The 26,371-nt window shown below is 49.8% G+C and overlaps 1 protein-coding gene across 2 annotated transcripts; it reads left to right on the top strand.

Annotated features, from left to right (window-relative positions):
• The first annotated feature begins 217 nt into the window (after positions 1 to 217).
• MYLK2 (myosin light chain kinase 2) lies at positions 218 to 26,077 on the top strand. 2 transcript variants are annotated; one of them, XM_033153855.1, is made up of 12 exons: positions 218 to 395; positions 5,024 to 5,426; positions 7,061 to 7,425; positions 13,113 to 13,218; positions 15,535 to 15,628; positions 16,782 to 16,891; positions 17,295 to 17,436; positions 18,503 to 18,573; positions 18,802 to 18,930; positions 20,617 to 20,769; positions 22,173 to 22,305; positions 23,543 to 26,077. In XM_033153855.1, the coding sequence occupies exons 2-12, from the start codon at positions 5,119 to 5,121 to the stop codon at positions 23,621 to 23,623; spliced, it is 1,692 nt and encodes a 563-aa protein (XP_033009746.1). In that variant the 5' UTR covers positions 218 to 395; positions 5,024 to 5,118; the 3' UTR covers positions 23,624 to 26,077. The 2 variants fall into 2 exon arrangements, with proteins under 2 accessions (XP_033009746.1, XP_033009745.1); XM_033153854.1 differs by lacking the exon at positions 218 to 395 and adding an exon at positions 465 to 556.
• Positions 26,078 to 26,371: the final 294 nt, after the last annotated feature.

Consider the following 26,371-nt stretch of genomic DNA (forward strand, 5'->3'; position numbering starts at 1 on the left):
AGCTTGGGTGTTGCTGGGGGTCGGTCGGGCAAGGGAGGGCTGTCTCCTCTGTGTCAGACCCCCTCTGGCAGGCTCCCCAAGGAGCAGGGAGTTCAGCAAGGGTGGCTGGGGTCATCTGATTGCTGTTTGTTTGAATTCCCATCTCCTCTGAGCAGGAGGGAGAGAGAGGGAGAGAGAGAGACGGGCAGCAGAATGGAGTGTCCTTTGAACGGAAGCCAGAGGGAACAGGTGGCCGCGCTGAGCAGAGCGCAGCAGGCTCATAACTGCCAGAGTTCTGGGGTAAAAGATACTCCTCTCTCCCCATGCTTAATCCAGCTCGGTTACGCCGAGTATAGAAGGCGGGCAGCTCTGTCCCACTTTTAATCCAGCCCTGGCGGCCCTCGGTGACGGCGACGGTAGGTGACAGACCGCTTGCCTTTTCCCCCCAGGGGTAGAGCGTGGGAGAGGCCCCACTCTGCGCTGGGACTTCCTTGGGCTAGGCAGAGTTCGAGCCTTCCAGCCTGCGGCCTTTGCTCTTGGCCTTTCCGTGGGTTTATGCGGAGGGCTACCTGTCCAGGTAAACTCCAGCCTGGGTTCATGCAGGCTCTCCTACTGGGAGATGGAGAGAGACGGTTTGGGGACGTTCTTCCCAACAGGGTTGCCTGGGCATTGTGCAGGGTAGCCTTGGCGTAGTTTGGAGGCTCTGCTTCCAGCAGTCGAGAGATGCCTTGGTCCAAAGAGGTCCTCTCGGCCGTCTTGGTGGTTTCTGCTCTGAGAATCGAGCTCTGAGGTGGCTAATGTCTCTGGCAGGTGCCGGGGCGATGGCTCCCTGCAGGCGGCTATTTCCACCTGCTCCCTAGGGTAAGAGCAGGCAAATCTTGGCCAGACTTTTGCTGACTTCCTTCGGCCGTCTGGAGTGCAGTTCACGCTGCAAGCTTCTTCCCTGCACAATTCAAGGCTTTTGATTCCAGGGCTGCCTTGAGCTTTAAGGTGAGTTGTCACCCACATCTCAACGAGGTGCCTTGGGATGGCAAAAAAAACCCCACACACCTTGAAACAGCATGCCAGACTGTGTGCAAAATGAACCCAGAGTTTGCGGAGAACTGTGAAATTTTGTGCAAAGCTGGGAATTGTCTGCAAAGTTGGACTGAGTTTGTTGTTTTTAGGCATTGGAGCATCTATTCCTTTAGCTTTTTTATTGTGTGTGTGTGTGTGTGTGTGTGTGTGTGTGTGTGCCTGCGGGGGTATAGTTTGAAATAACAGTCAGACGCTCTGTGGAATGGGCATGGCTACAGGCCAACCCAAAGAGGAACAAATGTTGAAATCAGGGGCATTCCAAACAGGCCTGCAAGTGCTAATTGATCTGATTTATAGATCAATCAGCCAACATGTTAATTGATGAGGGGATTTTTTAGCTGATAGGGAGGTGAATTTTTGGAGGTGAATTTGCTTCTGGTATGTTGCTGTAAGAAGGAATTGGGGAAGACTTATATTAAAGAGGTTGTTCTGTTCCAATAATGAAGTGATAGCCTTTAGCCGTGAATCTTTAAGTCACCTCATGCTTTTTTCAGGCCTGAGGCTGAGGTAGTTGGGTTTTTTTTTTTTTGTACTACACAAATCAATTACACTGAAATGTTTGTCATGTGCAATAATTTCAATGTGGTTCTGGTGAAATGTGAATTTACTATTTTTAATTGATTACTGACTGGTTGCAATTATTGTTAGGCTTTATTGCATGACCATAAGCCATCACAAACACTCATGGTGACGGCTGAGATTTAATTATCAATGTATGCAACACCACACTGAGCTTTCTTAAAAGGAAAAAGCCCCTGCCCCCAGGAGCTTACAATCATAATTTCCACAGTGCGGGCAGAGAGCAGGGGGAGGGAGGGAGACTCAGCGTGCAGCCACAAGGGATGATGAATGCGGGCAAATGCCACTAATGTTTGTTTCAGCAGGGGGATGATTATTAAAGGCAAGACTGATCAAGGGCCAGCGATCAATCATCTGATCATTAATTGGTTCAAACAATTGTCCCTGACCATTAGGGACACTTGAGAAGCGATCTGCTAGGTCTGCTGCTAGACGGAGGACCAGGAGAGGCGGCTGTTTTAATCCCAGTGAACTCGAGTGGGATGCATCTCTCTCTGCCGTGTGTCCTTGATGGGTGGAATCGCTAAGACCCAAGCCACTTTATTGATGGGAACCATCTACTACTACTACTCCTCAGGGCAGACAGCAGGCCTGGTTAGCAGCACTGCCAAGCCTTCCCACCCTCGGCACAGAGGGCGTCCTGGTTGGGATCCGTCCAGGCTGCAGCCATGCAAGAGTCTGCTTTGGTCCGGAGGCCCTTGTCCCTCCAGGTTGATACCATCGCCTTCTCGCGGTCAGGATAAGGAATGGCTGAAAAGGAAATACTCTCTATTTACAATGTGCGAATTAGGCAATTGAATCTACTCTAGGCAACACAGTAGATCTTATTTTGATTGATGGGTTGATTAAGAGCAGGGGTGTCAGAGATTACCTTTCTCCCCATAATAATATTTTGTTCTTTTTTCCACATAGAAAGTTGCATTTGCTGCTCAACGATTTTATCCTAATTCAGCAAAACTAGTGACTTCTCACTCACCCAACAGCAATGTTTATAGTCCAAATTACATACAATTGCGTCTTAAGGTTTAATTTCATCCTCTCCAACATGTTTCTTAATATGTTCTGCTGTTTTCTAACGCTTCAAACTCCACTGCGGCCTTCGCATATGGGAAAACAACTTTTTATATAGACCAGAAATCTTTAAAAGATTCTAAATCTGTAAGTTTTTATCAGCGCTGGCAATTTTGCAATCTCTGCGTATTCCAAGATTTTCACAACCACTCTCCTTTTGAGGGTGTTCTTCTCCCAGTGGCGTAGGAAGGGGGAGCGGAGCGCCCCGAGTGCCACTCTGGGAGGGGCGACAAGATGGCCCCTGCCTTCCCCCAGGTGTAGAGCGGCCGAGGGCGTGGCGTCTGTATGGGTTGGGAGAGGGTTCCTCCGCCACTGTCTCCTCCTTCCATTTCTGTGCACAGAGAATCCTTGCCGCTGTCGTCACATGTAGAAATACTGTTGAGACTTTCTTCGGGATTTCGCTGTCTAAGATCCCCAGACGGATGTCAGATTTCCAATGGAAATGGAAGGGGAAATTGCCAGTGCATGTGCGGAATCGGAATCAATCCATTTAACTTAATTGGTATTCACTGTTGTCACTTCCAGCCTTCGAAATGGAATTGATTTGACACTGATACTCGCATTGCAGGGGGTTGGGCTAGATGACCCTTGGTGTCCCTTCCGACTCTGAGATTCTGTGATTGTGTTTCCTCCCCCCCTTTCCACTGTGTTTTCCTTTGCATCGAAATGAATGGGGTGTAATAATGAAATAACGCCGATATAATGCAATTCTACCAACGCGGACAGCAAAACAAATAATGTCGTTTTTGGCAGAGGGTGGACTGCAGCAGATGGAAACGCTGTTGCTTGCAGCAGGAGAAAATGGGGAAAGATGCTATCTTAAATTCAGAATAGCTGGGGGGTGAACTTGTCTCTGCCATGCTGGAGCCCAGAGGCTGCAACTCACCAAGAATGGATGGGGAAACGTCCCCCACTTTGCATCTCCAGCAAGGGCTGGGAGAGAGTCCTGCCGGAAAGCCTAGAGTGCTGCTGCCAGTCAGTGTAGACAGTACTGAGGAAGATGGACCAATGGCCAGCCCAGGAAGGGTCACCCAACTGATCCAACAGTTCATCCAACCCAACCCAACATTATCTGATCTGACTGGCAGCAACTCTCCAGGTGTCTCAAGCAGAGAGAAGGTCTTTGCTATCACTTTTAGCAGGAAATGCTATGAGAGATTGAGCCTCGGGGAGGTGGCCACCAAGGGGGGGGGCGGGATGCTGAGCTGGAGGAGCTTCCCTTTGGCCTGTGCAAACTCCCAAATGCTCATCCTCGGTGCACGCTCTGAGTGGTGCAGGGACATGCTCCCCTTGCGCGTTTGCCTCTCCCGAAGAGGAGGTGCTCATCATTGCAGAGACTTGGCTCACATCTGCACCATGCACTTGAAACTCTCTTTTACCGCTTGAACAGCCAGGACTTTGCCCAAAGAATCCTGGGAAATGTAGTCCCTATCACTTTCACTTCTGCAAAAAGTCCATTGTTTGAAGAGGTGGGTTTCTTGTGCCAGGGTCCTTTAATCGTGCAAACCTGAAATTCTGCAAGGCGCTTTTTACTCCCTCCTGCGGAATGACAGTGTGGAGGCACTATAAAATCAGGGTCAGGACTCAGGGAACGAGTTTGCTGTTAATTCGGCAGGGAGCCACAGACCTGGGGGCCCGAATGCCTCTCTAATCTGGCCCTTGGAACTGCCCGTGAGTGTTTTTTGCCTAGCTGGAATGTACCCTCGAACTCTGATGATGGTTCTTGTTCGTCTGGATGGAGAATAGAGGGAGGAAGAGAGTGTTTGCGAATATATGTAGAAACCAGTCTGCTGCACAAAGGTGAAATTTACATGCATTGCACCACCCACTTTGGCCTCTGGCACTGCCTGCCACTGGCACGCGATCCCCCGCACACAGGGTCCTTGTACTGAGAAAAACGTTGGAACTCCCTGCCTGTTGACGTCAGGCAGCTGCCTTTGCTGAAATCTTTCTGGTGCCTGCTTAAATACAGTCTTTGCTTAAGCAATCCTAGCCAGGTGTATAGAAAGTCAATACAATCTTTTGCCTGTTTTAGTTTATTATTTTAACTTTTTAAATGTCTGAAGTTTTTGTTGTTAATTTTTCATAATGAAATTTTTGTTGTTTTTATCTTTCTTCGTAAACCACTTCCTCCCTCTTTCTTTCTTTCTTTCTTTCTTTCTTTCTTTCTTTCTTTCTTTCTTTGAAACAAATGAATAAATGATGCCTCTCCTTGGCATGTAGGGCAATTTATTGCGATGCCCCAAAATACTTTTTGTCACATTAATTTCTGTTATTTTCTGTAGCACTACTCTCCCTTATTTTGTGTCTCACTCAGAAGCTGACCTGAAGGCCAAGGAGGGAACCCCAGTTTTGGACGCCTCTGCCAAACACCCAGCGTCCGAGGAGGCTTCCCTGGGAGGAGAGCAGAGGATGGAGAAGGACGGAGGGTCTTGCAGCACCCCCGGCACAGAAGGGGGAGGAGAAGCACCTGCCGTGGGCCTGGAGGGGCCAAGAGAAGGAGCGGAAGCCGGGCCTGAAGAGCCAAGCCAGGCGGCGAAAGCGGAAGGGGGAGCAGGGCAGGAGGTGGCCAAGGCAGTGGAAGAGAGCCACACGCAGCCTGAAGAGCCAAGCCACGCCAACGTGGCAGGAGGGGAGGGGAGCCACGAAAGCCCACCAAGCGCCCAGCAGAAGCACCTTGAACTTCAGCAGAGCCTCAGCTGCCCAGCACACCTGCCCAGGTAAGCCTTTATTAATGCATTGATGTATAAAAATATTTGTTTGTACATATATATATATATATCATGTGAGGAGTGAGGAGGAATTAAAGAACCTCTTAATGAGGGTGAAAGAGGAGAGCACAAAATATGGTCTGAAGTTCAACATCAAAAAAACTAAGATCATGGCCACTGGTCCCATCACCTCCTGGCAAATAGAAGGGGAAGAAATGGAGGCAGTGAGAGATTTCACTTTCTTGGGCTCCATGATCACTGCAGATGGTGACAGCAGTCACGAAATTAGAAGACGCCTGCTTCTTGGGAGAAAAGCAATGACAAACCTAGACAGCATCTTAAAAAGCAAAGACATCACCTTGCCGACAAAGGTCCGTATAGTTAAAGCTATGGTTTTCCCAGTAGTAATGTACAGAAGTGAGAGCTGGACCATCAAGAAGACTGATCGCCGAAGAATTGATGCTTTTGAATTATGGTGCTGGAGGAGACTCTTGAGAGTCCCATGGACTGCAAAAAGATCAAACTTATCCATTCTGAAGGAAATCAGCCCTGAGTACTCACTAGAAGGACAGATCCTGAAGTTGAGGCTCCAGTACTTTGGCCACCTCATGAGAAGAGAAGACTCCCTGGAAAAGACCCTGATGTTGGGAAAGATGGAGGGCACAAGGAGAAGGGGACGACGGAGGATGAGATGGTTGGACAGTGTTCTCGAAGCTACTAACATGAGTTTGGCCAAACTGCAAGAGGCAGTGAAGGATAGGCGTGCCTGGCGTGCTCTGGTCCATGGGGTCACGAAGAGTCGGACACGACTGAACGACTGAACAACAACAACAACATATATATATATATATATGTGTGTCAAAGCGGTTTGCAGCAATGAAACCATAAAAAAGTTGAAAGCAGACATTGTTTTATGTTATTGTTTTCACTTATACGCAAGAAGCAACAATCGATATTCAACGATGCCCACCAGCAGCAGCTGTAAAAGCACCAAAGGTCTATTTAATTTCATTTAACTGTTAAGTGATTTCGGTTTTTAAGACAAAGGTATCATTCCACAAGTTGCCACGTGTCCTCAGAGGCTGATAACCATGTTCTATACGTATTGAATATGTAATAAAACCATACCTGGGATAGCTCAGTCGGTAGAGCCTGCTAATCTCAAGTTTGTGGGTTTGAGCCTCACGTTGGTCAAAAAATTCCTGTATTACAGGGCGTTTGACTAGATGACCCTCGTGGTCCCTTCCAACTCTGATTCTTTGTTTGGAATGCAGTGATGTTATTCATAATTGCCTGGCAGAATAGAAAAGTTCTCAGCAGGCGTTTAGAAGTTGGCAACGAAGACGCGTGCTGAATCTCTAGTGGCAGAGAGTTCCACAGGGCTGTGATAATGAATGGAGGAGGAGGAGGAGGGCTATTGAAGGCCATGCTGGCTGCGCTCTGCATCCACAGTCAGAGGCAGCAATGTTTCTGAAGACCAGTTGCTGGAAACCACAGGAGGGGAGAGGGGTCCTGTGTTCGAATCCTGCCTGTGGGCTTCCCATAACAGGCATCTGGTTGGCCAAAGTGAGAACAGGAAGCTGGACTAGATGGGCCAGATGCAGCCGGCTCTTTTTTAATGTTCTTATCTTCTGACATTTCAGCCTGGCAGATATTCCGGAAGAGGCTCCGTCAGATCTCAAGAAGCTGACTCCTCAAGAACCGGCTGCTCCAACCCACAAAGCGGTCCCGCCACCCCCCGGGGAAGCCAAGAAGGCCCCTGATTTGGCGCAGGCCCCGGCGGCAGAGCAACCGAGCCCAGCTGATCAAGGAGAAAGGACCTTGGCCGAACCCCCTCCCTTAGCCCTGGGGGGCACAACTCAGGGTGCTGGTGAGCCCAGCGTCTCCGCAGAGCAGCCGCCGTCGGGGGAAAGCGAGAGCGCGGCAACCCCTGAAGAGGTTCCGGATACCCCAACCAGCCCATACCTCACTCCAGACTTTGGCAAAGAGGACCCGTTCCTGATTTTGGGTAAGGCCACCGAGGCCTCTGGGGCCAGCCGAACGAGCCTGGTCCAGGCAGATGATTGGAGGGAATAGGAGTGAGGGGGGGGGGGCAGAACAGCTCTTTATTTTAGGGGAGAAAGGAAGGAAGGAAATGTAAGTTGTTCATCCTTTAGGCCAGGCACCCCCAAACTCGGCCCTCCAGATGTTTTGGGACTACAACTCCCATCATCCCTAGCTAACAGGACCAGTGCTCAGGGATGATGGGAATTGTAGTCCCAAAACATCTGGAGGGCTGAGTTTGGGGGTGCCTGCTTTAGGCTGTGCAAACAGGCTGTGCCTGGCTTCGTCTCAGGGAGAGGGTGGGACCGGAACAGAGCAGGAGAGGAATGCAAACATTGGGCATGTTTTCTCAACTGGCACTGCAACAGGGATCAGCTGCAGGAAACAGGTTGTCGGCGAAACCTGCAGAGATCGAAGCACATTGTGTGCATCTTCAGAGGAGAATGTGTGATGCCTTTCCCTAAGGTGGCAGAAAGGAGCCACCCATCTCGTTTTGCCGCCTGAGGCAAAACAGGAAGGTGCCGCCTCTCCCCGCCGAAGTCTCACTTACTGGGGTTGTTCAGCGGCTTCTTCTGGTGAGATCTCATAGAAACGGTCGCCACATGACTCTGGAGGTGGGTGGGGTGCCGCAGGGCAGGGTGCTGCCCTGTGGGATTCCACTCCCACCCCCACCCCCAAGGCTGCTTCTTCAGCCTGCCCAATGGGTGGGCCAGCCCTGGTTGTGCAAAGGGACGCCTTTTCGACACCGTCCCAGCTCCCTGCAGCAAACTGTTGCTTGAAAACCAAGCGCTTTGCACAGGTTAAAATACTAAAACGGATTAAAAGTCGCATCAACTGGTGGCATGCCTCAGCTCCCTGTGTGTTTGCCCGACAGGTGGCCCTCATTTGGCCCAGGGGTGCCCTGTTGCTGACCACCATGGCCTCATAGAGCAGCTGGCGCCTTTGGCTGTGGCATTGCTGAGCCCAGAGCTTGGAGACTGCAGGGCAGGAGGAAAGTTTGCCCTCTTCCCTGATCCACCTGGCATGCAATGCCTCCCTCCCTCGACTCCCTCTCTGGCATGCGGAGAAAAGCTCCTTTCCATGAGATAAGCAGGCTGGCAGAGCGAGGGACGGGGCGCATCGCAGCATCAGGTGTTGTTGTGATCGCTCTCCCCGCTGTGACAGATGGGACAGCTTGTCTTGTGGCCGGGTGACCTTGCAATGGGGTTGGGAGGGAGGGAGTGTGGGGCGTATGCAAGGCAAAATGTGGCAAGTGGGTGAGGTTAAGCTGCGAGCGGCAGAGTCAGGTGGGCAGGGCGGCAATGGAGGGGGGAGGGCTATTGTGTGTTGTCTGTTGGAGAGGTGATCACCAGGTGGGTTTTGTCCTGGGCTGAGCATTCGCTAGGCACCTGCAGTTTCCTTGTGCCAAGGGGCAGGATCTGCAAAATGCAATGCCTTCAATGTTCAAGTCAAATGAAACAATGGAATCTCAAGTTTCTAGTCCTTATGAAAAGAAATGTTTGAAGGCCCAATGAAAGTGCAGGGGAATTCGGGCAGACAGTGATGTGTTGTCCCCTCCTCCTTTCTTTCTCACGGAAACCTCGGGACCTGAACCAGGATGTGCTTTGAGCCCAGTGTTTCGGGGTGGGTCATAATTTAGTGATGGAGGATGCACAGAAAGCCCCATTCCCTGGCATCTCCAGGAAGGCCTGGGACAACCTCTCTGTCGGAGACCCTGGAGAGCCATTGCAAGGCAGGATAGATCTGAGATGGACTGACTTCAAGCTTGCAGGATCTGTTTTGCTCTTTGCTAGAACCTCTGAGCTCCACCAGTAAGTGCAAAATATTGCCTTTGAATTGGTAACAGGCAGAAACGTAGGATAAATGAGTGCACCCGAGCACATTTTCAGCCCAGGAATTAGTTTGCGGCACTAGAACTGAACCCCCAGTCCTTTCGCACACAAAATTAATTCCTAATTTATCCCCAGAGTTCCTTTGCTTCGGCAGGGAAGGGCAGGGAGCTGTGAGGGATGCTGTTGCTGTTGTTTAACAACCTGTGAAATGAAAATTGACAGTTGTTTAGTACAGCATTCTGTGCTTTGGGGTCCTGAGATGTTGTTGGACTACAAGTCCCATAGTCCCGCCCATTTGCCGACTTGGCTGGGGATGATGAGAGTTGTAGTCCCACAATGTCTGAGGACCCAAGGTTGGAGAATGCAGATCTAGTATGATGCAGGTATTGACCAGTAAATCCAAATCTACCTTCTGCCCACGCCTGGTAGAGATAATACTGAACTAAGTGGGTCGGTGGCAGGGCCGGATTTAGGTTTGATGAGGCCCTAAGGTACTGAAGGTAATGGGGCCCTTTATATGTCCAGCTGTCCTTTGTGAACAACAAATTGTCACTGTTTTTTTGTGTTGAATATATGCTGTATGGTAATTTTTGGACCTAATAGGTATCTAAAGCCTTTTGCACATAACAAAATAATGTATTTTATCAAAGTAATTGTTGAACTGAAACACAATTAAGAAGAAGTATATTAATAGTGAGCTAATTATTAAGCTCTAACTTAAAATGATTGGGGGCCCATTACGTACATCATAGGAGCCTACACAACACAAAACACTGTTGCTGTATGTAGGTTTTATTTTATTTGTTTTGTATCTTATATTTTGGAAATCTACATCCACTTTTTTCCCCTTTTAATTTTTTTGGGGGGAGAGGGGGCAAGAGAGTAGGGCCTTAAGCTATAGTTTGTTTAAGTAAAGGGTAAAGGGACCCCTGACCATTAGGTCCAGTCGCGGACAACTCTTGGGTTGCGGTGCTCATCTCACTTTACTGGCCGTGGCAGCCGGTGTTTGTCCACAGACAGCTTCTGGGTCACGTCACGTGGCCAGCATGACCAAGCCGCTTCTGGCGAACCAGAGCAGCGCACGGAAACGCCGTTTACCTTCCCGCCGGAGCGGTACCTATTTATCTACTAGCACTCTGACGTGCTTTCGAACTGCTAGGTTGGCAGGAGCAGGGACCGAGCAACGGGAGCTCACCCCGTCGCGGGGATTTGAACCGCCGACCTTCTGATCGGCAAGCCCTAGGCTCTGTGGTTTCTACCCACAGCGCCACGTAAACCTGGCACCGGCTAGTGGCCTCACTCAGTATAATGCACCACCTCTTGTGGTTATAACCAGCGCCGTGCCGTGCAGCTGTGGATGGGTGCAGTATCTGGTACAGAACTTCCTATGCCTAGCACCTTAAGCTTTTAAGAAAATTAAAGTTTCAAGCCCTCGTGACTGTAAAGATAGGCTTAGAAGGATGTGGGTCATGCCTCCGGTGAAATCTCACTAATGGTGAGGGACGGGGTGCCATATTTGCTGCACAAGCACCCTGCAGCACATGGTTAACCAATGGAACTCCCTCCCACAGGAGGCAGCGATGGCCAGCAACCTAGAGGGCCGAAAAGTAGGTTAGACAAATTCATGCAGGAGAGGGCTGTTGATGACTTACTCCACAGCTGGAGGTGGCAATGATTTGGAATTCCAGGTGCTGGAAACCCCAGGAGGGGAAGGGGCTCTTGTTCTCGTCTGGGGCATGCTGGCTTCTCATTAGAATCATAGAATTCTAGAATCGTTTAACATTCACAACACCCCTGCGAGGTAGGGTAGGCTGAAAGAGGCAGGGACCGGCTCAAGGCCACGGAGCGAGTTTCACGGCCGAGTGAGGGATTCAAACCTAGGTCCTAGACTGACACTCTAGCCACTATGCGACACTGTCTCTCCACTTCAGATTTTAAGTAAATCGTAGAATTGTAGAGTCGGAAGGGAAACACAAAATGAGAACACAAAAAATGCATAATAAAACGAAGAGACAGAAGGGAGTGACCCCTGGGGTCATCTAGTCCAACCCCCTTTAATGCAGGAATCTCAGCTGAAGCATCCATGACAGATGGCCATCCAACCTCTGCTTAAAAACATTGGTGCATCTGTCTGGCCCCTGTGAGATCCGGATGCTGGACTGGCTGACCCAGCAAGCTCTTATATTCTTAAAGGTAAAGGGACCCCTGACCATTAGGTCCAGTCGCAGACGACTCAGGGGTTGCGGTGCTCATCTCGCTTTACTGGCCGAGGGAGCCGGCGTACAGCTTCCGGGTCATGTGGCCAGCATGACTAAGCCGCTTCTGGCGAACCAGAGCAGCGCACGGAAACGCCGTTTACCTTCCCGCCAGAGTGGTACCTATTTATCTACTTGCACTTTGACGTGCTTTCGAACTGCTAGGTTGGCAGTTACTCCCAGCCTAAACATTGGAAATAGAGAGAATGATTTGCTCAGTTTCTGCGTGATTCCAGCTGACCTTCCCCAGAGAGGAAGGGGAATGAGCTGAATCTCGCATTCCTTTTTTCCTGCATGGTTACCACCCATGCATTGGCATCTGAATGTGTCTAAATACTAAGCTAGGTGCCCTGTATGTAGCGCAGCTTTCAGTGGTTTTAGGAACATACGAATCTGCCTTCTACTGAGCCAGAACTCCATGCAGCTCAGTGTTGCCTACAATGACTCACCGTGGCTCCCCATGGTTTCATACAGGGGACACCCCCCCCCAAAAAAAAGCCCTGCCAGGAGATGCCAGCGAGGATTGAGCCCGGAATCTCCTGCAGGAAATGTTGTCCCTCTGCCACCGAGCTTCAGGCTTTCTCCCTGATGGGCACCTGGATTCATAGATTCATAGAATTGTAGAGTTGGAACTAGAGGGTCCCCAGGGGTCATCTAGTCCAACCCCCTACAATGCAGAAATGTCAGCTAAAGCCCCCTGGGCAGATGATCACCTGACCTCTGCTTAAAGCAGGCATAGGCAAACTCGGCCCTCCAGATGTTTTGAGACTACAATTCCCATCATCCCTGACCACTGGCCCTGCTAGCTAGGGATGATGGGAGTTGTAGTCCCAAAACATCTGGAGACTCGAGTTTGCCTATGCCTGGCTCTTAAAGACCTCCAAGGAAGGGCAGTCCACAACCTGCAGCCCAGCTCAAGCTAAGCAGTATCTTGAGGAGGGGAGCGGTTTCGATTGAGAAAACAGCAGGAGGACCTTGGGTTGCGCCCGTGGCCAAGATTGTTTTGGCCTGGATACGTCTTGGAGCAAAGATGAAACCCTTTTATGCTACTCGGCAAGGCGCCGTCCCTCATGCTCCTGCCCAGAGGCACCATCGCCATTTCGCCAGTAGGGGTCGCCCTCTGCACATGCCTTGGGGAGGCGCTGCTTCAAACGGAATTGTCACCATCAGCTGTGGCTCCTGGCCATGGCAATTTCCATCAGGGACTGAAGTGACCCCCCGGGGGGGGCACAAGCCTGGCCAGGGTGTGTGGAGGTCCTGGGCTGCCCAGAGGACAAGACCCCCCCCCCCCGGCAACACCGATGTGGTCCTAAGCAAAGCAGAGCAAGATGTTTGGCACCAGCTTGGCTGCAGGAGTTGCAGGAAGGAGCAGCCATGCAGCCTCTGGATTTGTGTAGGGTTTCCTTAACCTTTCCTTCTCCAGAAAATGTCCCACAAGGCAGCGGGCATGGATTCTGGGAGCCACGGATGAGAGCTGGGCGCAGGGTGGGAGCCCCAAGTGGACGAATGAATTAGCCCAGTGGTTTTTGTTTTGTTTTGCTTTAACCCCTGCCTCTCTCTTCCAGATGACACACCTCCCCCACCTGCTCCCTTCACCCACCGCATCGTCCAGCTGAGGACGGGAGATTTCAAAGACACCTACAGCATCAATACCAAGGAGATGCTGGGAGGGTAAGGCCTGGCCGAGGGGAGGGGGAGGTGGGAAGGGAGAGGGTGCCAAATCATAGCTCTTCCAACAGCATAATCGTGACTGATTTCCGATTTCCTGACGGTTTGCTGCGATATGGTTATTATTTTTGAAATAATGCACATAACAGAAAACAATAAATAAATAAAATAAAATAAAATAAAATAAAATAAAATAAAATAAAATAAAATAAAATAAAATAAAATAAAATAAAATAAAATAAAATAAAATAAAATAAAATATTATTTATACCCTGCCCATCTGGGCGGCTTCCAACAGAATATTAAAATGCAATAGTCTATTAAACATTAAAAGCTTTCCTAAACAGGGCTGCCTTCAGATGTCTTCTAAAAGTCTGGTAGTTGTTTTTCTCTTTGATATCTGGTGGGAGGGCGTTCCACAGGGCGGGTGCCACTACTGAGAAGGCCCTCTGCCTGGTTCCCTGTAACTTGGCTTCTCACAGTGAGGGAATCGACAGAAGGCCCTCGGCGCTGGATCTCAGTGTCCGGGCTGAATGATGGGGGTGGAGACGCTCCTTCAGGTATACAGGACTGAGGCCATTTAGGGCTTTAAAGGTCAGCACCAATACTTTGAATTGTGCTCGGAAACGTACTGGGAGCCAATGCAGATCTCTCAGGACCGGTGTTATATGGTTTTGGTGGCCGCCCCCAGTCACCAGTCTAGCTGCTGCATTCTGGATTAATTGCAGTTTCCGGGTACCTCAAAGGTAACCCCACATAGAGCGCATTGCAGTAATCCAAGCCGGAGATAACTAGAGCATGCACCACTCTGGCGAGACAGAAACGGAAACACAGCAGCTGCAGGTAAGACTGGCATTTGTAAATATAAAAAAGAATGCTACAACATTTTGGAAAGTGCAGAATATTGAAGAAAACACACCCACGTACCTGCAGACCCAATTCTCTCAAGCAATAAGTAAGCAACAGACCAATGAAGTATTGCCCTAAAGCAGGCATGTCCAACAAGTCGATTGCAGGGGTGTGCCATGTCAATCGCGGTATCAAGTTTAGTGAATGCCTTAGTGTTCAATTTAGATCTGGGGGTGGGTGGGGGGGGGGGGAGCTCAGCTACTTTGGGCAACCCTCCCCTTAAAAAAGCTCAACAACAGGATTCCTCAACCTCAGCCCTCCAGATGTTTTGAGACTACAATTCCCATCACCTATCCCTGACCACTGGTCCTGCTAGCTAGGGATCGTGGGAGCTCTAGGCCAAAAATGTCTGGAGGGCAGAGGTTGAGGAAGCCTGCTCAAAAACTCCTGGCAATGACAATGGGTAGATCACAGCCAGTCTTTTTATACTGTGAGTAGATCGCAATCTCTTGGGAGCTGGACGTGCCTGCCTTAAAGGAACGCTTAGTTCATGGATAGCTCAGTTGGTTAGAGGATGGTGTTGATGACGTCAAGGTCGCAGGTTTGATTCCCGTATGGGGCAGCTGCATATTCCTGCATCGCAGGGGGCTGGACTGGATGACCGTCAGGGTCCCTTCCAGTTCAATGATTTGCAACATCATCAAAGCTAGAAGTCAGGTCATTCGTCATTCAGATCTAGAAATCCCCATTACTTTCTCATGCGTGCACTCTTGGGTTGGGGCAACTGGCTGAAATGTTTTTAAATGTTTTAAACAGGTTCCGAATTTGGTTTCTCTGTTTTGTTTTTGCCAGGCTGATGCTGATTAAATGTTTAGTTGGGGCTGGTGGTTATTTTGATTTGGGTATAACTGTAACCAGTTTATTATTGTTATTATTATTGTTGTTATTATTATTATTGGTTTCTATTGATTTATTGGTTGGTTGCTTGTATAGGATATTTTGTTTTTAAATGTTTGGTGCTTTTTGTGTTTTTATACCTGTATATGTTGTAAGCTGCCCAGAGTGGCTGGGGAAACCCAGCAAGATGAGCAGGATTTAAATTAAAATACTACTACTACTACTAACTACTACTACTACTACTATTCTGTGAAAGAACTGTAATGAGAGGTTTGTTGTTACCAAGCCATCACTGCACACAGTGCCTGAATGCAGTTTTAAAAGGCAAAAGGGTCTTTGCCCCGAGGAGTTTACAATCCAGAAAGATAATTGGTGGTGGTGGTGAAACAGACAGAGGCCAGCGGGGGTGAGGGGAGGAAGGGATAAACACAGGCAAGTGCCGTCATCCGTTCTTAAATGTTCGTTGCAGCTGGGAATGAAGCTTCATGGAAAAAGTGAGCTTTTTAGTGCTTTGGAGGAACGTTGGGAAGAATTCCTAACTCTCACGGCCTGCCTTTCTCTTTCCCTCCACAGGGGGAAGTTTGGAGAAGTCCGTACGTGTGCAGTGAAGGAGACGGGCCTTAAGCTGGCCGTAAAAATTATTAAGAAGCAGGGGCCGAAAGACAGGGTAGGTGCCCGCCTTCGCCACTGGTGTGCAGTGTGCTGCAACATGTAGCAATGCGCGGCAACACCTTTTCTGCACCGGTCTTTGTGCTAGGTTTTCCTGCATGGCTGCCATGCTAAGTTTAAACAAAATAAAAATTTAAAATTTTTTAAAAAATCCTTCCAGTAGCACCTTAGAGACCAACTAAGTTTGTTCAGGTTTGTTAAACTCACTCATCATTTCGTCCAACCGAAATGAGGCCCAAAGCGACGGACGAGAGAGGTAAAGTTGCAAAATAATGTAAGAACAGTGCAAATGTACTAAAGAGGCGATACCCAGCTTAAAGTGTTTTGTCAGCGCTTGTGCAACAGAGCTTCCCCCCCTCCTCCTCATGCCCTGGGCATTTCCCAAACCTGCTCCGGGGGGTCAGGGGAACCCCTAGAACAGGTTTGAGGGGGAAGAGAGGGGCTACTCTGTTGCACAAGGAGAAATCCTTGCTTGCACTGACAGGGCATGTTAGTTGGATAGCACCCATGGTTTGTGCATAGGTGGGCAGCATGGCAGAAGCATCTCTCCTGAAGCCCATCCTTTGCCAACCTGGTGCCCTTCCTAATTTTTGTACTGCAACTCCTGTCAGTCTCAGCTGGTGGAAGCTGTGGTCCAAAACTGTGACCAAAAAAGTATAAAGAACTCAGCCGTGACAATCCCTGAAACGAGATGGGGATGCTATAAGGATATAAACCCAAACTAAACTAAACTCAAATCCAAAAAATTCAGGGTGAGTACCCCTAAATAGCTATGTGACGAGTTAAACAAGAATATATATAACTTATAAATCAAACTGAAAACCCTAACGAGATGCCGGCCCTTTTCTCGTTTCGCTGGATATAGTCTGTTTCCTCAGAGGGAAATTAATTCTAGAGACTATAGGAAAATGAAAAAGGTTTTCAAGGCTGCAAAAACATAAAGGACTCCAGAGCAGTAGGCGGAATTCCTCCCAAACTGTTTAATTATATCATTATATCCCGTGACTGTTTTTTGTCTTTTTGTGGTCCAAAACTGTGACATTGGTGGGGGCTGATGGGAGTTGTGGTTCAAAATGTCTGGAGGGTGCCAGCCTGGCAAAAGCTCCCATAGCCAGCTTCCGTTCCACGCTGACCAGCTTTTGCCCCTCTAGGAGGCGGCCGAGGTGGAAATCGACGTGATGAATCAGCTGAACCACAGGAACCTGATCCAGCTATACGACGCCATCGAGACTCCGAGGGACATTATGCTCTTCATGGAGTTGTGAGTCATGGAGTTGCGAGGAAGGCTCTCGGTCCGCAGGCAGTCGCTGCACTCAGGCCCACAGTTTGAAAAGACACGACACACGAGGAAAAACGAATGCGGAGGGAGGAGGAGAAAAGCAAGCTCTGGCACAAGTTTAGCAGACACGGCGTTGATTCATTCAAAGGAGGACATTTGTTTCATTGGTGTGGCGACCAGCCGAAATGTGACCTAAATGTGTGGGCGGGGATATGGGATGGCCTTTTGATGATGTCACATGAATCCTGGGGAAAGCCCACATGCATGAGTAGCACCCACAATAGACTGCTGCATGCCAGTGTCCTGAGGGATTGGGGTGAAAAAAGCAAAACAGGGGTTTGGGGTTCACCTGATGGTCTAAGGCAGCCCCTTTCCTGCGTTGCAGCGTGGAGGGTGGCGAGCTCTTTGAGCGGATCATCGACGAGGATTACCAGCTGACGGAGGTGGACTGCATGGTGTTTGTGCGGCAGATCTGTGACGGGATCCTCTTCATGCACCACATGAGCGTTCTCCACCTGGACCTCAAGGTAGGAGAGCATCTCTGCCCTCCCCCGGGAAGAAGGAGGGGGAAAGGCAAAGCTGCTGTGGGCACAAGAATTTCGGGGCTAAACCAGTGCTTCCCGGACACTGGTTCCATAAATGCATCTGCAGTAGCTCTGAGGCAACCTTATGAAAAGCATCACTCAGAGTAGAAGATTGCACAACCCACTAAGGAAGATAAAATTCAAAAGTGCGACAATTAATGGCACGTTTATTCAAATTCCAATGAAAACTATTTAGTTGAATTCAGCAAAATGGATATATCTGATCCAGTGATGCCAACTTTTCAGAGTCAGATGGGGTATAAATAAAATTATTATTATTATTATTATTATTATTATTATTATTATTATTATTATTTATACACTCCCTGCTGCCTCCTTGCCTCTTAGCAGCCTCCCCACCAGGTAATCCCACTGCCGCCCAGGGGCTCCTATCACCAACTTTGGTAAAGGTAAAGGTAAAGGGACCCCTGACCGTTAGGTCCAGTCGTGTCCGACTCTGGGGTTGTGGCGCTCATCTTGCTCTATAGGCCGAGGGAGCCAGCGTTTGTCCGCAGACAGCTTCCAGGTCATGTGGCCAGCATGACTAAGCCGCTTCTGGCGATCCAGAGCAGCACATGGAAACGCCGTTTACCTTCCCACCGGAGCGGTACCTATTTACCTGCTTGCACTTTGACGTGCTTTCAAACTGCTAGGTGGGCAGGAGCAGGGACCGAGCAACGGGAGCTCACCCCGTCGCGGGGATTCGAACCACTGACCTTCTGATCGGCAAGCCCTAGACTCTGTGGTTTAGACCACAGCGCCACCCGTGTCTTACCACCGACTTTGGTAACCACTGTCAAAAAAGAGATGGGCATGAAACAGCCGTGGGTCTGCCCAGTTCCTCTGCTGAGCCAGACACAAGATCTCTAGCTGCTGTCCGGAGAGACCTTCCTGCCATCTTCTCCAAACCTTTTCAGATTTCAAGGGGATTATTTGCAGGTTCCCCACAAAGTCACTCACCGGAGGTGGTGTTTTGGGGTGGGGGGTTATCTTTTCTCTCCCTCTGCAGCCTGAGAACATCCTGTGTGTGACCTCGACCGGCCACATGGTGAAGATAATTGATTTTGGACTTGCCCGAAGGTAATGTCCAGACCATCGCCAGCCTGCGCCAGCCCCCTCTCCCCTTTCCGCACTCCTGATCCTGCTGTGTGCCTCTTCTGGGCACCGGGCGAGGGGGGGAGGGCACAGGATAAAGTCCTTTCCGAAGGGAGCAGGAACCTGATGCCCGCCTTCCCGGGGGGTGGAGAGGTCAGGCGTTTGTGTGCATTGATTGTGCTAGATTCTTCTCTCTCTCACTCACCTTCCCAGGTACAACCCAAGAGAGAAGCTGAAAGTGAACTTTGGCACCCCTGAGTTCCTGTCTCCGGAGGTGGTTAGCTACGAGCAGGTCTCCTACACCACGGATATGTGGAGCATGGGGGTCATCACCTACATGCTGTGAGTTGAGGGGCAGGGCTTTAATAAAATAATAATAATAATAATAATAATAATAATAATAATAATAATAATAATATTTATACCCCGCCCATCTGGCTGGGTTTCCCCAGCTAGTCTGGGCAGCTCCCAACAGAATATTAAAAACACGATAAAACATCAAACATTCAAAACTTCCCCAAACAGGGCTGCCTTCAGGTGTCTTCTTCTTCTTTTTTTTTTCTTACTATTTATTCAGAAAATGTATATGCCGCTTAACAAAAATCTGCAGCTGATTTACAGAAAAAGAATCAAAGTACAATAAGATATGCACAAAGTTCAGAATACAATTAATACATTTCGAATGCGTCATTTAAAACAGCCACTGAACAAGGTAGCGCTCTCAAACATCTCCAATAGGCCTGAGTAAACAACCAAACTTTTAGGAGACTTTTTTTCTCCCCCTCCTCTCTGGACAGACCTTCGTTCTTCAGATCTTTATCCATGTACACAGTCTGTTCATTCGAGCTTGTATGTTTGGGTTGGCTTCACCCCTTTCTATCCAATTCCTGTAAATTGCCCATTTATTTGTAATTCTTCGGCATTTATTTTCCCAACTATCCTCTGCCGCTATCTGTGCAAATATTTCAGATTGTACGTATTCAAAAACGTAATCATTCCATTTTCCCATTTCCCATTTAGCCCTTTCTTTCCATCCCAGTGCAATACCTTCAGGTGTCTTCTAAAAGTCAGATAGCTCTTTGTTTCTTTTGACATCTGGTGGGAAGGGGTTCCACAGGGTGGGTGCCACCACCGAGAAGGCCCTCTGCCTTGTTCCCCGTAACCTCACTTCCCACAGGTAAGGAACTGCCAGAAGGCCCCTCAGAGCTGGACCTCAGTGTCCGGGCTGAATGATGGGGGTGGAGATGCTCCTTCAGGTATACTGGACCGAGGCCGTTTAGGGCTTTCAAGGTCAGCACCAGCACTTTGAATTGTGCTCAGAAACGTACTGGGAGCCAATGTAGATCTTTCAGGACCAGTGTTATATGGTCTCGGCAGCCGCCCCCAGTCACCAGTCTGGCTGCTGCATTTGTCGTTTATTTCATTTTATTTATTACCGGTAATTGCATACCGTCGTTCATCCGGAGATCAGAGGGCGGCTCACAGACATAAAAGCACAAAATGAGAAAACGAAAACACATAATAAAACAAAGTGGCAGAAGGGAGGGACCCTGAGGGTGATCTAGCCCAACCCCCTGCAATGCAGGAATCGAAGCATCCCTGACAGTCGGCCCTCCAACCTCCGCTCAGAAACCTCCAAGGAAGGAGAGCCCACCACCTCCGGAGGGAGACTGTTCCACTGACGAACAGCTCTTGCTGTCAGAAAGTTGGAATCTCCCTTCTTGTAATTTGAACCCGTTGGCTGCGGTCCTGACCTCTGGGGCAGCAGGAATGTATTTGGCAGAAACGGAACTGCAGCAGAACACCCACAGCGTCGATTGCGGTGGAGAGAGGTTGGAAGGGAAATGGGCCCGGCAAGCCGATTTTCCGTGCTCTGACGTAGCCACAGCGTGTTCTTGAGCAGCCAGGCTGCTGGCCCCGGAGTCGCTTGCTTTTGCCAACTTGCTGAGCCCCAGGAGGGTTTTCCTTCACTTTATTGAGCCTTTATTGATGCTCTCTCCTCCTCTCCCCGCCCCGTTCCCCTCTCAGGCTGAGCGGACTCTCCCCTTTCTTGGGCGACAACGACACAGAAACCCTCAACAACGTCCTGGCAGCCAACTGGTATTTTGACGAGGAAGCTTTTGAGGGCATCTCCGAGGAAGCCAAGGACTTTGTCTCCAACTTGATTATCAAGAACAAAAGGTCTGGGACCAGTTGGGGCCAAAGGGGGGGAGCTTTGCTCTTTTCTGTGTGGGAACCGATTAACCTCCGGGTCAGCCAGAGAGCAAATGGAGAGGCACCACACCCTTCTCGCTTTTAACATTTTCTAGCTGGAGGGAGACCAGTAGAAAATTGCACGGGCTATTTAGAATCATGGAATCATATAGCTGGAAGGGACCAAAAGGGTCATCTAGTCCAACCCCCTTTTCACCCTGCGTGGCACTTGAACCCACGACCCTGAGTGTCTCATGCTCTACCGACTGAGCTATCCCAGTTGAAGAAGTGAATCTGGCTTCTGCTGTGATGACAGAGGAAGTTTCTGGAAAAGAGGGGAGGCGATAGAGGTTTCTAAAAGGAAGCTGGGTGCTGAGAAAGGGGGCAGAGAGACTTTTCCTCCGGCCTCACATGACACTAGAAGTTGTGGACATCTATAAGGACCTAAAAAGAGCTGGCTGCTGGATCAGGCCAATGGCTCATCTAGCCCAGCATCCTGTTCTTATGGTGGCCAGCCAGAAGCCTATGGGAAATCTGAAAGCAGGAGTCGAACACAAGCCCTCTACCCTCCTGGGGTCTCCATCAACTGGTATTCAGAAGCATTGCTGCCCCCAGCTGGGGAGGCAGAACAAAGCCATAATGACTAGTAGCCATCTGCGACCCTCTCCCTTTCCATGAATTTGCCCTGTCCTCTTTTAAAGGCGCCCATGTCTCCTGTTGGAGGGAGTTCCCCATTTTATCTCTGTGTGGTGTAGTGGTTAAGAGCGGTAGACTCGTAATCTGGTGAACGGGGTTCGCATCCCCGCTCCTCCACATGCAGCTGCTGGGTGACCTTGGGCTAGTCACACTTCTCTGAAGTCTCTCAGCCCCACTCACCTCACAGAGTATTTGTTGTGGGAGAGGAAGGGAAAGGAGAATGTGAGCTGCTTTGAGACTCCTTCGGGTAGTGATAAAGCGGGATATCAAATCCAAACTCCTCCTCCTCCTCCTCCTTCTGCTTCCCAAATGTCTCTCTATATATATTTGTTAGAAAGTTGTGATACATGGGATATCCAAACCGTGTGTTTGAAGGGGGCCATGCCCATAAAACAATAATAACACAGGATAAAAACACCCCATGGGGGGGGGGAAGCTGCAGTAACTGGCTGTGTGTGGCACCAATTGGCTGCTGACTGTGCAGTCGACAACTTCCTCCCCAACCGGCAGCAGAAGTCGAGTGCGAATTCTGCAAGGCAAGTTGGAACGCAGACTCTGTTGGATGCGCTTTCTATTCATTGCAGGGTTTTGTACGTTGCAGGATGGGGAGGGGCTAGGGGTTCTGGGATACAGCAGCTGCAGGTAGTGACCCCCCCCCGATAACCTTGGTCTCTTGCCCCCCCCCCCCTCCCCAGCGGACGCCTGAGCGCCGCACAGTGCCTGCAACACCCCTGGCTCAACAACTTGGGAGACAAAGCCAAGCGGGTCAACCGGCGGCTGAAATCCCAGGTCCTGCTCCGAAAATACGTGATGAAGAGGCGATGGAAGGTATTTGCTTATTTATTAAATTTCTATCCTGAGCTTCCTCCCAAAGGAAAGGGGCAGCCGGTCGTGGGAGGGAGGGAGCTCGCCGTATCCGGAGGGGGGGGGACGGTGGCTTTCGCCCATTTCCCCACTCTCCTGTGAGTCAACCCACAAGCTTTGGGCTCAGACTGGGAGGTCGTGCAGTGGCTGCTGTTGGGCCACCCACTCACTATTTTGGGCTGGGGTTCAATCACATACCAGCGGAATTCAGGTGGCGCAAGTCTAGTTGAGTGGGGGGGAGGCCTTGCACAACAAACCTGCTTCCCCCCCCCAAAAAATAAGACTTTTTGCAGCGAGGACAGAGAAAGGAAAATGCCCTGGGAAGTTTGCTATAACAGTAAACCCAAAATCTTTTTTTTTAATTTTTTAAAACAATATTCATTTACATTTAAATTATTTTAAGTTTTTGCACATTTGAATACCCAGACTTCCCCCCGCCCTCCCCTGGTTTCCAATTTTTATCTGTTCTTTTATATGTTGCATCAAATTGCATTTTTTCAAAATCATTTTATATCCTTTTTTAACTTTAGTCTTATTACATTAGAACTGTTATAACAATTGCTACTGGAAGGTGCTACTGGAAGGAATTTTTTAAATTTTGTTTTGACTATAACAATCCTATTAACTTTTTAAATATCTACAGTGTTCTTTAAGGTACTCTATAAATTTCTCCCACATTCTGCTAAAAAAAATTATCAGCTTAGTTCCTGATCTCCACGGTCAACTTTGCCATTTCGGCATAGTCCATCTTCTTGGTTATACACCCTTGATTGGAACTTTCTCTTCCTTCCACTTATGGGCAAAAAGCATTCTTTTTAAGTACTTTGGTATTTCATCCCCTATTATTCCCAATAGAAAAGTTTCTGGTTCTTTGATAAAGGCTAACTTGAACATTTTTTTCAATTCATTACATATCATTTCCCAGAATTCTTTTACTGTTTTACATGCCCACCACAGTAAACTCAGAATCTTACCCAGGGCTCCCACAGACCATTTCCCCTTCCTCGTAGGCAACGAAAGAAATTCTGCAACGGAAGTTAGAAGCACAAACCTTGATTTGCATACTTTATTTGCATTGCAGAATGCAGCTTTCCTTGATGCGGAATTTTAATTTATTATAATTTGGTGTGAGCTTTCTAGCCTTAATGCTTCCCCCCTTTTTTTCTCCCTCTTGTTTGCCTTTTCTTTTTCAACCGCGCAGAAAAACTTCATCGGCGTCTGTGCTGCGAACCGGTTCAAGAAGATCACCAGCGCGGGATCCCTGACCGCGTTGGGCGTCTGAGTGGCGGGGCTGGAAGCGGGCAGAATCGAGCGACATGTGGACGGAAAGGGGGCAGGGGGAACCCCAACGGGAAGCTTGAACTGTGTTGTGCTCCTTGGTGCCCCACGTCTCAGGGACTTGCTTGGGCAAGAGGATTGGGCCCTGCCCCAGAGGTGGCTCCATCCCGGAGAGCTGGAGGCAAGAAGCCGGTGGATGCCGGCCTGGAACATTTCAGCAGGGAAGCTCCTTCCATGTGTAGGAAATTTGCTCTCTCCAATAGCAGCCCCATATTCCCGCGCAGTTCCCACTAAGCGAGTCTTCCCCACCTCTCCATATTGTCTGACTTGAGCACCGTCCTCCTGTTTAGTGGACATTGTGCTGCCTCTCCTTCTTGGACTCCACGCTCCACACAAACCCACCTTTGTGGGTGCCGTGCTGTTTTTGGACTGCTGCTAAGGACCTCATCCGACATACGTCTGACCGTTTTCTGCTTCCAAGGGACCTTCCGAAACCACCGCAGCCAACTGCGTCTCCTTGCTACGCCTTGTTTTTTGCCTCCGATTCCACCGTGCAGACTTTAAGGGAACTGGTTTCTGGGTTTCTGGCTGCGGCTTGGCTGAACTGCGGTTTCCCCGCTGTGACTGTCCTCTCCCCAGCCGCTGGGACTGGTTCTGTAACCCACAGGGCTTTATCCCCAGCGAGCCAAAATCTTGACCCCCCCGGTGCTGTGGAGAGCAGCACCTTCCCAAGCCCCAGGTTTGTGCTTACAGGGGGTATTGGATCCCCACCCCCACCCCACCCCCCGACTGAGAAAGATGGCTCCCAAACCTTTCCTATAAGGATTTTGCCAACCCTGCCAACCCTGCGCCCTTCTCCCTTTGCAGAATGGCTTCTCTGCTTCCAATCTGCTTGCACCACCCACAAACCGATCGCTACCTTGACACACACACCCCAGACCTCTCTGCTCTGCCTTTTTGCACAGAAGTTGTGCCTCATGACCCTGCTTAGGAAGGCCTTGTCCGTTCCTGACCCCGCTACCCCCTCCCCAGGGCGTGCTCCCGGCCAGTTAGCAGTGCCCCCTGCATGCTCTTGGAGTTAGCTGGGGTTCCTTTAGCACAAGCAATGCCTTGCAGATCCCCTCCACCAAAAACACACACACCAAAAACAACCCCAAGGACTTGAACCCCACTGTGCCATGCCGGCTTGGACTGCTGTGAGAAGCTGATAATGCGGACAGGAAACTGCCTTTTCCGGCCTGCGCACTCGGAGATCCTCTAGGCTCTGGGCGTGCAGGAAGCAAACAACCGGCATTCCAGCAGGAGCATCCCCAGATGGGCAGCTGGTGCAGAGGAGGAGCTGGAGAAAAAGAAGACAGCATTGTGCAAAACCACTTTGTGCTAACCTCTTTGCCCTCCTGAGCTGCCGAAGGGTCTGGAAGGGGAAGGGGAGAGGTGGAAGGGGGTGGGGGGAGAGCAAGGCTCTTGCATCCCTCACCCCCCCACCAGAGGAAGAGGGGAAGGAGATGGACTAATGAAGACCATCTGGGCTGGGCTGGCCTCGCCACTGCCGCCTCCTTGCCCATCTGAAAGGGCTGCTTCAGAGCCGGCCACCAACGGAGAGGAACTGCTCCGAGTGTGCCTGTTGAGTGGAGATCTCCTCCATCAGCCCAGGGTCACTCCCCTGCAGATCCCGCGAAACCGGCCTCAAACGGAACTGCAGGCCAAAGCCGAGCGTGTTTTGCAAAAACCTCTTTTATTATTTAAACTTCCCTCCAACTCCCCGTTAGGTTAATGACCCAGAATAACCCGGGTAAACGTAGTTCCGTGGAAGGGTGTGGGGGGAAGCAGGGGTGTTGACAACAGTTTAATTGTGGCTTTCAGTTCCTGCAGCACTGTGGTGTGCTTTGGGAATCCTCACTGCATGTGTCTTTCCCGCAGCCGAGCCAGGTAGGTCACTCGTGAGCCCATTTTCCTGATGGGCAAGCTGAGGCCAGAAGGAACCGGTACAAGGTACGTGTGGACTGCCACCGAAAGGAGAAACCTGGGGTCTCTCCCATCTCCTGCTTAGCAGGGGGTTGGACTGGATGGCCCTTGTGGTCTCTTCCAACTCTATGATTCTACGATTCCTGGTAATATGTACAGGCTGCCCCAACCTGACGCCTGCCAGATGTTCTGGACTACAACTCCCAACAACATCACCCAGCATATCTGCTGGCCAGGGATGGTGTTGGAAGGGCAGTAGCCCAGTGGCAGAACACCAGTCCCAGGTTCCATCCCTGGCATCTCCAGGTAGGGCCAGGAAAACACCCCACTTGAAGCCCTTGGACAGCTACTGCAAGTCAGTATAAGCAATGCTCAGCTGAATGGACCCGTGAGTCTGACTTGGAATCATGCAACATCATATTTTCCAATGTGATGGAAGGGGGTGGACTCTGCTTCCTGGGAGGTTTCTAAGCAGAGATTGGATGCCCATCTGTCATGGAATCTCAAGTTGAGAGATTGGATGCCCATCTGTCATGGAATCTCAAGCAGTAGACTCGTAATCTGGTGAACTGGGTTCGCTTCCCCGCTCCTCCACATGCAGCTGCTGGGTGACCTTGGGCTAGTCACACTTCTCTGAAGTCTCTCAGCCCCACTCACCTCACAGAGTGTTTGTTGTGGGGGAGGAAGGGAAAGGAGAATGTGAGCCACTTTGAGACTCCTTCGGGTAGTGATAAAGCGGGGTATCAAATCCAAACGCTTCAAGAGGCTGAGTGCTTTAGACCATAGT

The sequence above is a fragment of the Lacerta agilis genome, chromosome 6, assembly GCF_009819535.1.
Source record: "Lacerta agilis isolate rLacAgi1 chromosome 6, rLacAgi1.pri, whole genome shotgun sequence".
In the NCBI taxonomy this organism is placed as follows: domain Eukaryota; kingdom Metazoa; phylum Chordata; class Lepidosauria; order Squamata; family Lacertidae; genus Lacerta; species Lacerta agilis.

Bases quoted from the DNA above. Each gene is read 5' to 3' on its own strand.
- MYLK2 (XM_033153854.1), top strand. From the start codon at position 535: ATGCGGAGGGCTACCTGTCCAG. The intron at 16,892-17,294 runs GTGAGTCATGGA...CCTGCGTTGCAG, and splicing joins ATTATGCTCTTCATGGAGTT to CGTGGAGGGTGGCGAGCTCT. The intron at 17,437-18,502 runs GTAGGAGAGCAT...CTCCCTCTGCAG, and splicing joins TTCTCCACCTGGACCTCAAG to CCTGAGAACATCCTGTGTGT.